The sequence below is a fragment of the Chlorocebus sabaeus genome, chromosome 3 (assembly GCF_047675955.1).
Source record: "Chlorocebus sabaeus isolate Y175 chromosome 3, mChlSab1.0.hap1, whole genome shotgun sequence".
Classification (NCBI taxonomy): Eukaryota; Metazoa; Chordata; class Mammalia; order Primates; family Cercopithecidae; genus Chlorocebus; species Chlorocebus sabaeus.
Window position 1 is genome coordinate 53,721,791 of NC_132906.1, and position 13,915 is coordinate 53,735,705.

General features: G+C 36.4%; 1 protein-coding gene across 2 annotated transcripts in view; it reads right to left on the minus strand.

Moving 5' to 3' along the window:
- Positions 1-13,915, minus strand: part of DACH1 (dachshund family transcription factor 1) — a 438,934-nt gene that overhangs the window by 197,842 nt on the left and 227,177 nt on the right. For both annotated transcript variants that reach the window (XM_007960558.3, XM_007960560.3), the window contains exon 3: positions 4,129-4,290. In XM_007960558.3, the coding sequence (XP_007958749.3) occupies positions 4,129-4,290 (162 nt within the window). The remainder of the gene's footprint in view (positions 1-4,128; positions 4,291-13,915) is intronic.

Sequence of the window (13,915 nt, forward strand, 5' to 3'; positions counted from 1 at the left end):
CACCGGTTTTAAATTCCGCCTTTGCAATATCCCAGTCCCAATTTCCAAGCAGCATTTTTTAAGCTGGTTATGTAGATCATTCCTTAAAGCAAAAAAATAGCAATTTATCTGGCCTGTATGTTGTGGATAGTGTTGCCACTAAAACGAATCCAGGACATTTTTCCTTCTTATCTGCAATGTAGCTCATATCAGCCAACCTGTCACAAGATAGTACTTGATATAAACAAGAGATTGCAAAGACATCTCAGTAATCAATATCAGGATGGCTACAGTATGGAAACCCCAACCAGTGCATATCATTTGTCTTAGCATCTATTTCTATGGTCAAATGAAGCATTAATTCAAATCATAAATCTATGGTGATTTAAATCTGGGAATGAGCACCTGCCTGCTTTAATGATTTATTTTGTACATTTCAGTAAGCAGGAGATTTGTCCATATGAACTGACAGGTCACCTTCAGATGCCAAGAGCAGACTGTTTATCACCATGCAGACTAGCATCTCATCTTAGCAAGTAAATATTAAACTAAAAGAATCCAATTGATTGTGGATGAGGGAGAATGGCGACATAGCCATATATTTTACTCAGTGTGTTGATGCCTCACTCGGATCTATCCTCAGGTGCTCACTTCTTCCTAAAGTGATCATTCTGTTGGAAAGATATGAGCTCAAGGTTACCATGTAAAATTGGGATATAAAATAATTATTCAACAGTGTCAAAGCTTTCTTTAAACATCTTTTTCTGGCTAATTTCTAAGGTTCATATTATGAACCGGGAAGGGTTGTGTGATACAAAATTATCCTGTCGTCTTACCCAGCAAATCAAACCAAACAAAGCAAAAACAAAATCTGTTATCTGGGGCTTTAAGGATTCATTTACAATCAAGGAAAAACACAATGCTCCTACAAAAAAAAAAAAAAGCCTAAAATGTTTAACAGAACTTATGAGCTAGATGAGTACAGGAGAAAACAAGAGCCCTGAATTGTCTTCAAAAATGTCACCGGATTTGGGCAAGACTGAGTAGCAACAATACATCATTTAAGTATCACCTCTCTGAAGGGTTTCACTACCTCAAAGAATCAACAGTTGATAGATTCATGAGAGCAGTCTGTATTCTGAAATATAGGCCTTGGAGATTCTTGGGATTCCTTCTAGTATTCATGTGCTTCAGTACCACTTCCTAACCACTTCATGGTAATTGGTTCTCCTGGAGGATTCAGCACATCTTGTTATGACTGCCTACTTACCTACCCATCTCGTTCATAGACTGTATGCCCCTGAGTCCTGGGCCTGTGTTGTGATTATTTTTGTACTCCTAGAATGAGCTGATATCGAATGTCCTACAAAATCTAAAAGATGTAACAGCTACCCTGAAATCTCCTCACAGACCTGCAGCTTAGCAAATAACAGCTACCAGAGAGAATAGAAAAGCAGGTGGAAGCAGTTGATGATGGTAAAAAGGAAGAAGGTGATTTCCAGGAGGACAGATTTGAAGAAATAGTAATAATAATAGCAAAAGCAATCCCCCAGCTATGAACCTTACTGATGATCAAACAACTTGATAAGCAGACATTGTAATAAATAATGTGACAAGTATTTTAATTTTCATGATATAGATACTATTATTTATGTCATTTTTCAGATACGGAGTATTGGGCTCAGAAAGCTTACATACTTTACAAAGTCACAGAGCAAGTCATTACTAACACTTACCAAGAGACAGGCATTGTAGAGAGAAGATTGTGGCCATCAAAGCTGCAGTTCAAGAATTGCTTTGATCTTTGATGCAGCTCAACCCCCACCTTCACCATTGCTTTGTACCTCCCCCACTACCACATCCCTCCTAAAATCACTTCCCTTGATCTCCAGATATATACCTGGGGTGAAGGTCTTCAGGAAGGATAATATTATAAATTGGAAATTCTTAGAGGACAGCAGCATGTGAGAATAGGATGAAAATTACAATGATAACATCTTTTTGCCCAAATCAGCTACAGATATCTAATATAAATGACCTGAATGCCTTAGGGACCAGCAGCAGCAACACTGATACTATGTTAACAGAATCTCAAACTATTAAGACTTTCTAGGAAAATTCAAGTAAATTTCTGCTCCTGGTTCATTTTGGCATCGGATGGGGGGTGTCAAAACTGAAAAGCAGTAACATATATCAACTGCATACCTTAATGAAAAAAACAAAAGTCATTTATTCCAACTAAAACATAAAAGAAAATTCAAATTGTTTATTTTTTAAGCCATTGCAATAGCCTATGTACCAAAATAATTAAAGTAAGCTACAATTTGGTTAGTAGGCAAATTTTGTCATGTACTATCAAATATGAAAAATATGTTTATGCTTAATTATGAACCATGTTCTCTTTATCTTACGCCTGTTGATTTCTCCAAAGTCAACTTCTGCTCTGGAAAATTCAAACAGAGATACCATGTTTTAATGTGTTTTGCTTTAAATGTTGTTAAATTGTCTATTTTAAGAATCCCTTCTCATAAAACCAACTATTAAGAACAGTCTGCTTGAACAGTCTCATCTTCTAAAATTTTGAAAACAATCCAGATTGTTTTGTAATAATAGCCATAATGTACAAGTGGCTAATTACTTGTTTTAAAAAGTGACCAACAGGGCCCCATTTTATCAGTCTAGTAAAAGGCTTTTACTTTAAAGTAATAGTTCTAAAAACAGACTTATCATTCTTGCATTTTACTTCAATTCTGTTTTAATTTTTAAATGTCTAAATATAGGTGTGTAAACCATGCCCAAAACAATCCTCTTCCCTCCCCGTCTTCCCTCCAGGAGCATTACAAACATAAGCACAGATATTATCCTTAGTCCTCTGCGGTTGTAGGGCCATCTCTTTTGGCTCTCTTCCATGTCTTTTCATCCTTCTAAGAACTCACACTCACACGTACTCTCCATTCAAACCCACTACTGCTAGTCCTTGCAATTTCCCTTATGTAGTTCTGCTGAAAAGGTGCATTTTTCCCTTTTTACATTACAAAAGGTGCCTTTTAGCATCACTGAAACAGTATTTTGTGTTTTGTCTATATATTTTACTCTAATATTCATGTCTGTGTATGTTTCCAGATAGCTGTTGTGAAAATGATTGTCACTAAACTCCACAGTATTCCTTTATATACCCTTAACTATGTCTTAATAGATTGAAAGTAGAGAGCTGACAATTAACTTAAGAAACAATCTATGAAAATGCTGCATGAAAAAGAGAATTTAATTGAATGGCCGTGAGTTATTAGGGTCTTCATAAATATACATTGGCTATAGTATCTTGCATACATCTTGTAGTACCCAAATTTCTCTTGTTAATTACATTTTGAGCATGATCTCTGCATTTGAAAGAGAAGCAATACAGTGCAATAGCAAAAAAAAAAAAAAAAAAAAAAAATGTTTTGCCGCATCAACATCCAGATGCTAAGGATTTCATTAATAAAAATATTAACCCATATTTGAAGTTGTGTTTGACAAAATGGATTACCCAAATGGATAGTTGGCACAGGTAAAACTGTTCCTTTTGGTTTGACAGTAACAGTTAACTTTTCATCTTTCTCCATATGGTAGGAAAGAAAAAAAATCAAGAAATTAAAGTTGTATTTTTTAAATGAGAGACATTGATAACCGTTATCTATAAAAAGAATTAATCACCAACATAATCTGTATTCCAAGAGGGCTAAGTTTGTGTCTTTTGTTGCCAATGGTAGTAAGTTTCTTACTTGATAACAAATGGATTAAAAGAATAGAAAAGTAAAGTGTAGGGTTTCATTTGTACATATTTCTCTGTCACCTTAGCTGCTCTCAATGTTTTAGAATTCTCTTGATTAAACTTTGCATTATGAAAGATGATAGCTGAATGCTTTTAGAAGTTGCAGACATAAAGTTGATCCTATAATTAAAAATAATGTTGCTAATTATTCCTTTAGAATGAACAATTATCATTAGTTGTTAGAGAGGCAAAATGGTATCCTCAAACATACACTGTTTTCAAGCTAAAAGTGTCAACTTTTTGAATGGGTAGCCAACAGTTTTGTTCTGGAAAAGCCAGTACTGCAATTCGGTAGCAAAGTGATCACAATAAGTTTCAGCGAACATAAAACTTACCAACACTTGAATTCATATCTCCGTTTTCAGAGTCTGCTCCATGTTGGTTATTACTGGCATGATAGTTGCTCATGGCTTCTAATTTGATTTTTTTCACCTTCATTGCTTCGGCAATAGCTGCATTGGTAGCAGCAGCAGCTGCTGCAGCTGCTGCTGTCAGACCTTAAAAGAATAAATTAAAAATGAGGTAATTCGAATTCTGATTTTTCATTTAATAGTTCCTGTACTTGCTATAACAAACATACAAACATTTATTAGACTATCTGATTCCTTTATGCAACACTTTGATAATTTATACTCATTCCCAACTAGACAATGAAACAACATTGATATAAGGGGAGAGAGTGATTGCTACAGTCCAAAATTAAATATTAACAGAAACAAAATTCACAGGTAGAAGGCTAATAGTGGAAATGCAGCCACAGTTATTTCTTAAAGAAACCAATCTACCAATCTAAATATATCCTTTCCTGCTTAAAATCCCCCGTAGCTGCCTACATGGAGGGAGAAATCTGAACTGTTAACTGAGTTCACAAGTCCTTTCACAAAGGCATGTAAACCTACTTCCTCACCCAGTTTGTTTGTTGTCATCCACACCCTGGCTATGTCACACATGTCACCATTACCCATACATGCCCTGCCTCTTCAAGCCTGTGCTTTCACACATGCCATTCCCTTTTGCCTGGAACCTTCTTGCCCTATGACAGACATTTCCTTGACTTCTCATCCTCCTGAAGAAAGCTACTCATTAGAAGTCTTCCCATTCCATGGCTGCCAGCTGCCTGGATGCCTGGTCTGTTCTTCTCCCACTGGCCCATGTCGATACCTGTGCTGCTGTTATAGGACATGCCACACTGCACTGGAATGGTCCGTTGGGACACCTGTTTTCCTCACTAGATCGTGAACTACTCAATGGCAGGAACCGTGTGTTGCTACACAGCTTGGTATTCCCAGTGTTCAAGGTGTCCAAAAATAAAATATAATATAATGAAAGCTAACACTTAGCTTCTAGTTATGAAATTTAAGTGCTGATTTAAGTGACACAAAAGTAACTTAATCATCTTAATAACCCTCTGTGATTGATCACTATTATCCTTACTCGAAAGATTAGAAAACCATGGCACACGATTTAAAACAGCACACTCTGGCCTCAGAGTTGACACTTTTAACCACTATGCCAAGGAAATCTGTCCAGAATAGTTCATCTTCATCCATCCAGAGAACAGGGAGTAGGGGCAGACATTAAATTAGAAATAGAGTTTGAGCCGGGTGCAGTAGCTCATGCCTGTAATCCCAGCACTTTGGGAGGCAGAGACAGGCAGATCCCTTGAGCCCAGGAGTTTGAGACAAACCTGGGTAACAGGATAACCCCCCCCCCCTACAAAAAATACAAAAAGTAGTTGGGCATGCTGGCCTGTGCCTGTAGCTCCAGCTACTCAGGAGGCTGAGGTGAGAAGATCAATTGAGCCTGAGAGGTTGAGGCTGCAGTAAGCTGTGAGCACACTTGGGTGGCAGAATGAGACTCTGTCCCAAAAAAAAGAGAAGAAAGAAAGGAAGAGAAAAGAAAAGGAAGGAAAAGAAAAACAAAAAGAACAAAAAGAAAAGAAACAGTGTTTGAGACAAGATCTTGAAGACCAGAATTAAGACCATGCTGCTCTGACTTTACATATTTATAGAGAGAGATAATAAGCAGAGGTTTTTGAGCAGGGGAGTGGTTTGTCTTGCTTAAATGTGTGAACTTTTGCCAAGTCAGTTCATTTCAGGCTGACGTCCCTCATCTGCAAAATGACAGACACTGGAATGTATAAATGATCTCTCCTAATTCTAAAACCTTAAGTCTACGAGAAGATAAATATCCCCACCCCCACCCATATATATATATATTTTTTTTACTGTGGCTGCTTTAGTATTTCTGACTACAGTGCTCCAGCCGTTTGAATTTATCTGTGTGATTTATTTCCACTCCCAGCTGGTGGATTAGAGCCTGAGCACCGCTCTCCTCCTTTTCCTCCCCGCTAATCATCACTTCTAGTTACTCTAGCAAATAAGTTCCTGCCCAAGGAATTATAAGGAAGTATTTTTCTATGAAAATCTCTGTTGGTTTTTTAGAGGTTAGAAGAAGACTTCACCTTTCCTTCAAATCAGACCAAAGAGGCCCTGACAACATTCACCCCAACGCAACAAGACCTTCAGATTAGGTCTTTACATGAAAAACTGATAATCATCCCTTAAAAGGCACTAATCTAAACTCAAAGAATCCATCTGGGTTTGATCTGAACATTCATTGCCTTTTAAGTCACAACTTGAACTGATTCTCTCATCTTCCTATGATTGAATTTTCTCCCCAATTACTCATTTCCTTCAAAGATGTTTCAGAAAATTTTCTTTCCTGTTCTCTTAAAAGTCTCTTTGTGTTTTCCAGCAAATCTTTCTTCCTCAATTTTGTTTCGTTACCAGTGTGAACATCCCATTTTTCCTTGGTTACCTGATGTTGACCCATCTCCAATTTATGACTTCAAAAGTCTTTGTCTTGGATTTGTGCTGCAGGGAAAACTTATTCACAGTATTCAAATAATAAAGGTAAACTTACAACTCACTATTATCAGAGAGATCCAAATCAAATTAAGTACCAGGAACCATGTCTATGTATGACATGGCCTTGGAACCAACCATCCAATTTTCTTGAATATGATTTTCTTCACCTGTAAAACCATTCTAATCCCCAAGAAAAAATATAAGGACAAATAAGATAAACTACGTGAGGAATTGCCATATCATGTTTAGTAAAAACTAGGCATGCTATTCATTCTAGTTTGTTAAAAAGAAAGACTTGGCCTCACTGTAATTTCTGTAGAGTATCTGTGGCCTGACACAGCCCTCTCAGCTGGAATAATCACATTTGTCCTTAGGTGGCTGGATTAGCCCTTGACTTTTAAAAATATTTTTTATGATTTTATCATTTAGCTGATTTATTTATGGTACTCCTTTATTTTTCTAGGACAACTTTTCCCAGTTTTACAATTGTAATACAAAGTCGAAAAGATATATGTGTGTCACTGACACACACACACACACTCTCACACATTTTTACATGCTGTAACTTAACTACAACCCTTTTTAACATTCCACTTTTAGCCAAGTTTTATGAAAGCAGAAAGAAAGCTATGACACATGCAACAATTGTTGATTTTAGCTTCACTAACTCACCTGGCTGTTTGATGGGTTCTCAATTTTAATTATTTAATATCTTTCCAATTCAACTAATTTTCTCCATTCCCACTGCCCCTCCCCACCAGTAAAAGTTCCAATCTTTTCTTTCTTAGAGTCCTGCTCAATATAATAGCTTCCACATCACCCATCTCCAATCTCTTACTATCCATGTCATAGCCAAATCTCATGAAAGTAAAGATTTTTCTTTTTTCTTCCTTTTTTTTTTTTTTTTTTTTTTTTTTGAGACAGAGTCTCCTTCTGTCACCCAGGCTGGAGTGCAGTGGCATGATCTCCACTCACTCCAACCTTCGCCTCCAGGGTTCAAGCTCTTCTTCTGTCTCAGCCGCCCGAGTAGCTGGGATTACATGCACGCACCACCACACCTAGTTCATTTTTGTATTTTTTGTAGAGACGAGGTTTCACCATGTTGGCCACGCTGGTCTCAAACTCCTAACCTCAAGTGATCCACCTGCCTCGGCTTCCCTAAGAGCTGGGATTACAGGCATGAGCCATGACACCTTGCCTGAAAGTGAGGATTTGAATATACACTCTATGCCTGCTCTTAGGATCCCGTCCAGTGCTTCTCATGGCTGTCAGCGCCCTTTGTTCTCAGTTCCCTGCCTGTCTGTATGGATCCCTTGCTCCTCCACCTCCCCCTTGCTCTCTGTGCTCCAGGTACATAGGCCTTCTTTCCTTTTCACTAGCGAACGACTTCATTCTTTCTTTTAAGTCAGTCTTTGCACATTCTGTTCTCACTTTCTAGAAGAGCCCTCTATGCCCTGGCCCCAGACTTGCCTATGCCTTCTTCATGCCATCACTTTAATATTATGTGCTCAGAGCTGGAGGCTCAGGTTCCTGACTCTTCACTATCTACCCAGGAAAGAACTGTCAACATCTCAAGAATCAGCTCATGGCTTACTTTTTTAAAGAGCTGCACCTGACCTTCCCCAATCTACCCCACTTGCTTGTGTTTGCATCTCCCCTGCTGTATGTGAGTTTGCCATCCCTAGCTGTGCATCAGAGTCACCCATGGAGCTTTTAAACCATGCAAATAGCTCAGCCCTGCCATCTGAGATTCTGAATCATCAAGTCTGGTTTGGGGCCTCTGCAACTGTATATTTTTGGTTAATCTTACTATTCTACAGGTCATTTTAATGAGTAATTCCAGTAAAGAAAAACAGTCTCTTAAACTCTTTATTGCTCTTTTTTGGGCGCTGGGGCCAAGGAGGGTAGGATTAGGATTCTGACCTCTAACTAGGTCATAGCACCAAAAGGGCAGAAATACTTTCTTAGTATATATATATCCCAAACATCCGCTGCAATGCTTGGCACATATTGTCACTGAATGAAAAAATGCTTATCAAATTAGATTACATGGAAAGCCACAGGAGAAACATGGTCATTATTTTGGCAATGTCAATGGAAAGTAATTTAAAACACTATTTTTATGTTATAATAAGTGTGTATATACTAAGAATAACAAATCTTGTTAATTTAATATAAAGCATGACTCTCCAAAGGTATGTCTTGCCTAGGGCTGGAGAGGATCACAAAGATTCACCACTACCTCAACCCACTCTGCATTTATTGAACTTCCTGTTGGCCTTGCATTCAATCCCTGATGTAATTCTCAAATCCCTTCCAATTTCCTGTCTCTAAAAACATAGTTTACAATCTATACACTAACCTTAAATAGAGGTCCCATTGTATATGTTTTTCCCAAGCAAAGTTGTCTTAAAAAAAAATCATGTAATAAATTCACAAAATAACTCAAGTCTTTGGTCTATACTAAATAGAGAATATATAAACTATAACAACATTTCTATGTAATCAAGAATTGCCCACTGGTGTAAACACTGGCAAACTATAACATTTGCCACATCCTTTTCCTTCCTTTTATAACCCTTTCCACACTTATCGTAGACCTTCTGCCCTGTCTTCAGATTCAGGGAAATTTTTGCTACACTCCCTACTCTTCAATATCCCACTTTGAATTGTCTTATACCACAAATTACCACTGCTTTTACACTTTTCTTTCCTTTTCTTTTCTTTGTTGAGACAGAGTCTCGCTCTGTTACCCAGGCTGGAGAGCAGTGGTGGGATCTCGGCTCACTGCAACCTCCACCTCCCAGGTTCAAGCGATTCTCCTGCCTCAGGTTCCTGAGTAGCTGGGATTATAGGCACCCACCACCACGTCTGGCTAATTGTTTGGATATTTTTAGTAGAGATGGGGTTTCACCATGTTGGACAGGCTGGTCTCGAACTCCTGATCTCTGGTGATCCACCCGTCTCAGCCTCCCGAAGTGCAGGAATTACAGGCATGAGCCACTGCGCCCACCCTGCTTTTACGTTTTTCATTCAAGCAACCCATTTCTCCCTCAGAACTAGGCAATCAGCTGCAGTGCATGATAAACATACAGGTGATGTTCCCCAGGGCCACATCCACAGAATATTTCTGAAATGGACTAAGGAATCTGTGTTTTTTCATAAAAACACATTGCATAAAAGTATCTCCTACACCAAGACAAAAAAGTACTGAACTGAGAAGTCCAAGTCTAAATTTTATTTTAAAAGATTCTAAATCTAATTTTATCATCAGAAATGGAGAAACTTTAATGTATATTTAAAGTTCATTTTCCAGATGTTTTTGGAGGTTGAGATCCTAGGCAATGAATTCTGTGAGCACAAGTTAAACTACTTTGATTAGCTAGAGGTGCTTTATAATGCCTTCATCAGTTTCCAAGAAAGGAATGACGACTTTAAAAACCTTGTCTAACAGAACAAAACAACACAAACTAAAAAAAAATTTGTTTTAAAAAATCATTTTCCACTGAGTAAAAATTGATTGAGAAAGATTTTCTTTAAAAAAAAAAAAAAAAAAAAAAAGGTGTTTTCCTTCACTGTAAAGATAACAAGTCATATATTGTGTTCTCTCTTCTAGGCCTGCACTTGGTCTTCAGGAAAATAACTGTATATCAAACTTAGGTTAATACACTACCTGTCTTACATGGTGCAATGTATTTAGATTTCTTTTTCTTTCCTATTGAATCTTAACAAATTATCACTTTCAAATTTAAAAGAATGAGTAGATTTTTACACAAAACTAGAAACATGCCTTGTCATATTACTATCTGAATTATGACGCAAACTTATGCTTGCTTCTTCAGAGTAAATTATAGATTTTTTTTAAATGGGCTATTGTTAAAAAATTGTAACTTTGCTAGTCAATTTCTTCTACTTTTATTCTCACTTTTTGATATTCCACTAAAGTCTTTTAAGATTCCTGCTACGTTAGTGACCAGCATAGAAACTATTTGTAATCTAGTCTCACTCTCTTATAAGAAATATGTATAATACAGTGGCTGGGGGGAAAAAGACACCCCAAAGAGCCATGGAAACTTTGGACAGGATGCATCAAACTTATCTGGGATGGCACAGCGAGTTATATAATGTCCCATGCTTCAAAATTTTCATCTCTAAACGGAGGGATAACAATTCTGACCTCACAGATGTGTTGTAAAGAATGAAGGTGAAATAACTTGCAATAGCCTGGGCACACATCAAGCCCTCCCCCTCCATAAATGCTCACTGATACTGTGAAGTAACTCACTATCCATCATGTCTCTATGTTTAGTTTTACCTTTGTTCAATTACAAAAGTGCAAATAGGACAAAAAGTACCTAACGGCATTGGGTGAGAATTTAGCCATTTGGCAAATGGATATCTAAAAATCATGTTTCCATCAAACCATTGGATTTGGCTCTCTACATTGATCAGATTTATCATAAAATCACTGAATCTTCACTCTATGCTGTATTGATACAAAGCTTTCACTAGTTTAAATTCTGTATCCTAAAGCCAACCCATCAATTTATCTTTTGGAAGATAAGCAGGCATTTTTACTATTTAGAGTATTCTTTTACTTTTTAAAGATAGTGTTTTCCTTCTGCTTTCAACTTTTATTAAGAAGGCCTTTAAATTCTTCAAATGCCATTATGCAATCCTGATCACTTTCTTTAAAAAATGGAAAACTGTCTCCATTTTATTTATTTCAATTAAGTTAGTGCCCTTACTTATAAATAGAAGATTACAACTGTAGATTATAGATATCAATAAAAGAGACATATTGCTGTCAAATTCTTTCTCTGATCTGTTTGTTTGCTCATTAACTTGAAAGGTCCAATCTTTGATCTTTGGTTTCAAAGACATCAAGATGACTTCCAAATGTTTGATTTATTGTCTACTTTTACATCGCATTCCATATAAAATGCATTTCCCCAAATTTAATAGTTAAATAAAATGGGTTATATCCAAGGGATGTTAAGTATTCAAACTTTCCATATGATAGACTCGTTATTAGTTTGTGTTAGTTTGCTCACATTTAAACAAAACCATTTTAAACATGCAGTAGATTATAGCCAATGGTAGTTATTATTAATATTCTGGAATTGATAAGTTATTTATGTCTGGCATTCTTCCTACTGATTATTCAGAGAGACAGGAGGCTTATAAATATCTCATCACTCCACCGTCACAGAAATTTCATCGACAGTGCTCATGCACAGCTATTAGCAATATGAATCTAACCATTACAAGAAGGAGGAAAATCGAACATGTGGCATTAATACGCAGTCCTGGTTCCTAACCATCTGATAGGCAGATGGTGTGAAGCGGATTCTCCAGCTGAAATGAAGGGGCACATCATTTAAAACCTTGTTTGCATTCTAACTGATATCAGTGCCATATTGATATACATGATACATCATGGCAGTATTTGAACAATCTAGTTTGTTTCAGTCATAAATGTTTACAGCCTTGTTTTTTTAAACTTATAAGCATGTTCAGAAGAGTGTATTTTTAATTTATGAAACCTATTGTTTACTTCTGTTGAACTAGAAGATTAGTGGAAAGCAGGAATATTAAATTACTTCAACCAGAGCAATATAACCAAGACAGATGAATAAAGGGGGTTTCTATTTTCAATAAAGGTGTTAGCAAAAGAATTTTAAAATTAGCTCAGGCATTTTGTGCATTAAATACATTTATTCATTTAAACCTTTCAGCTATTTTTCCCCAAGTGGCATACAGAGAAACTTAATGCTTTACATAGTCATTCATTTAAAACTCTCACTGTGTGCAATTAATCTTGTCCAACAATTCAATTCGGAAAGTAAAACATCAAAAAGCATAGTTCAATTCAACGGTCATTACTGTGAAGTAATCTTTCTGCTCCTGACAGTTCCTATAGACTCTTTGCAAAACTCTGTTGAAGGTGCATTGTAAGCTCCACATGAGTTTGAATTACAGCTCAATTGAAATCACTCCAAGTCTTAGAATAACTCTTGGCTCAATATAACAATTTGAAAACACCAGTACCTTTTTTCTCCCTGTTTCCCTCCTATCCTTATTTAAATACCAGCTGTCAGAAACTGACACTTACTTTCAGTTATTTTATTTCTCAATGCTTTCTAAATAAATTAAAATCGTGATTGAAACATGCATGTCTTCACTCTTGAATGATTAAATAACCAGAATGATAAGCAGATGGAATAAATAACTTAATTGTAAATCTGGTTAGACTGAAGATTTTGAGTGTGAACTTTTCTCTTAATGTCCATTAGACTGACTTTTCTTGGCCTTTGAAACACATTTGTATTCCGCAGAGAAAAAGAAAAATTGATCCTTGAGGCCATTAATGGAGGCACTCCTTATACCAGTTTTGAGTCTTTCAATTGATTGAATTAGATTTTTTAAATGTTTGTACTAACAAAAAAACCCCCACTAATTTGGAGATATATACTGTAAGAAAGATGTTGTTATAATATGAACAATGAATTATAAATAAAATAGACATCAGATTTAGCATTATTTTTCTGGATAGCTTAAAATCTCAATTTCTCAGATTGAAGAGGTTATAGGAGTGAAATCAGAAAGAGTAAACACCATAGGGAAGTCATCTGGCCATATCAATCACTGAGGAACTTCTATGAAAGCTTTTGGAAAGCTCACCTTCCGATCACTAACCCAGAATCAGGCTGAAACGGAATCAATAAAACTTCTAAATCTCTATAATTTGGTTTAAAATAAAATATTACCTAATTTGTATAAAGTTGAACTTGGCACTATAAGGTCTTAAATATGTAACTTTTACTCCACCTTTAACATTACTACCTTTAGAAAACTATTTCTAAACAACCTCTTGGGGTCTTACACTTATAAAACTTGGGGACTAGAAAGACTTTACCTAATGTAACCCTTTTATTTTACTGATGATTAAATTTAGGGGCAATGAGGTTAATCATTTCTATAAAGTCACACCATTAAATAATCATAGAGTAACCCCAATTCTCCTTACTCCTAGTTCAGCACTGACCACACACACTCTATGAATAAATATTAAAAGAAAAGTACAGAAGACAGTAAACTATGGAGCCTTTGAAAGAGATGACCCCCCTTTGCTCCAGCAGTTTATGGATTATCTAGGAAGTCAAAGTTATAGACACTCAGGTATGTCACAAATACACCAATATAAATTGACTCCACTTAGAAATCTGATCTAAATGTTTGTGTTTCAGTT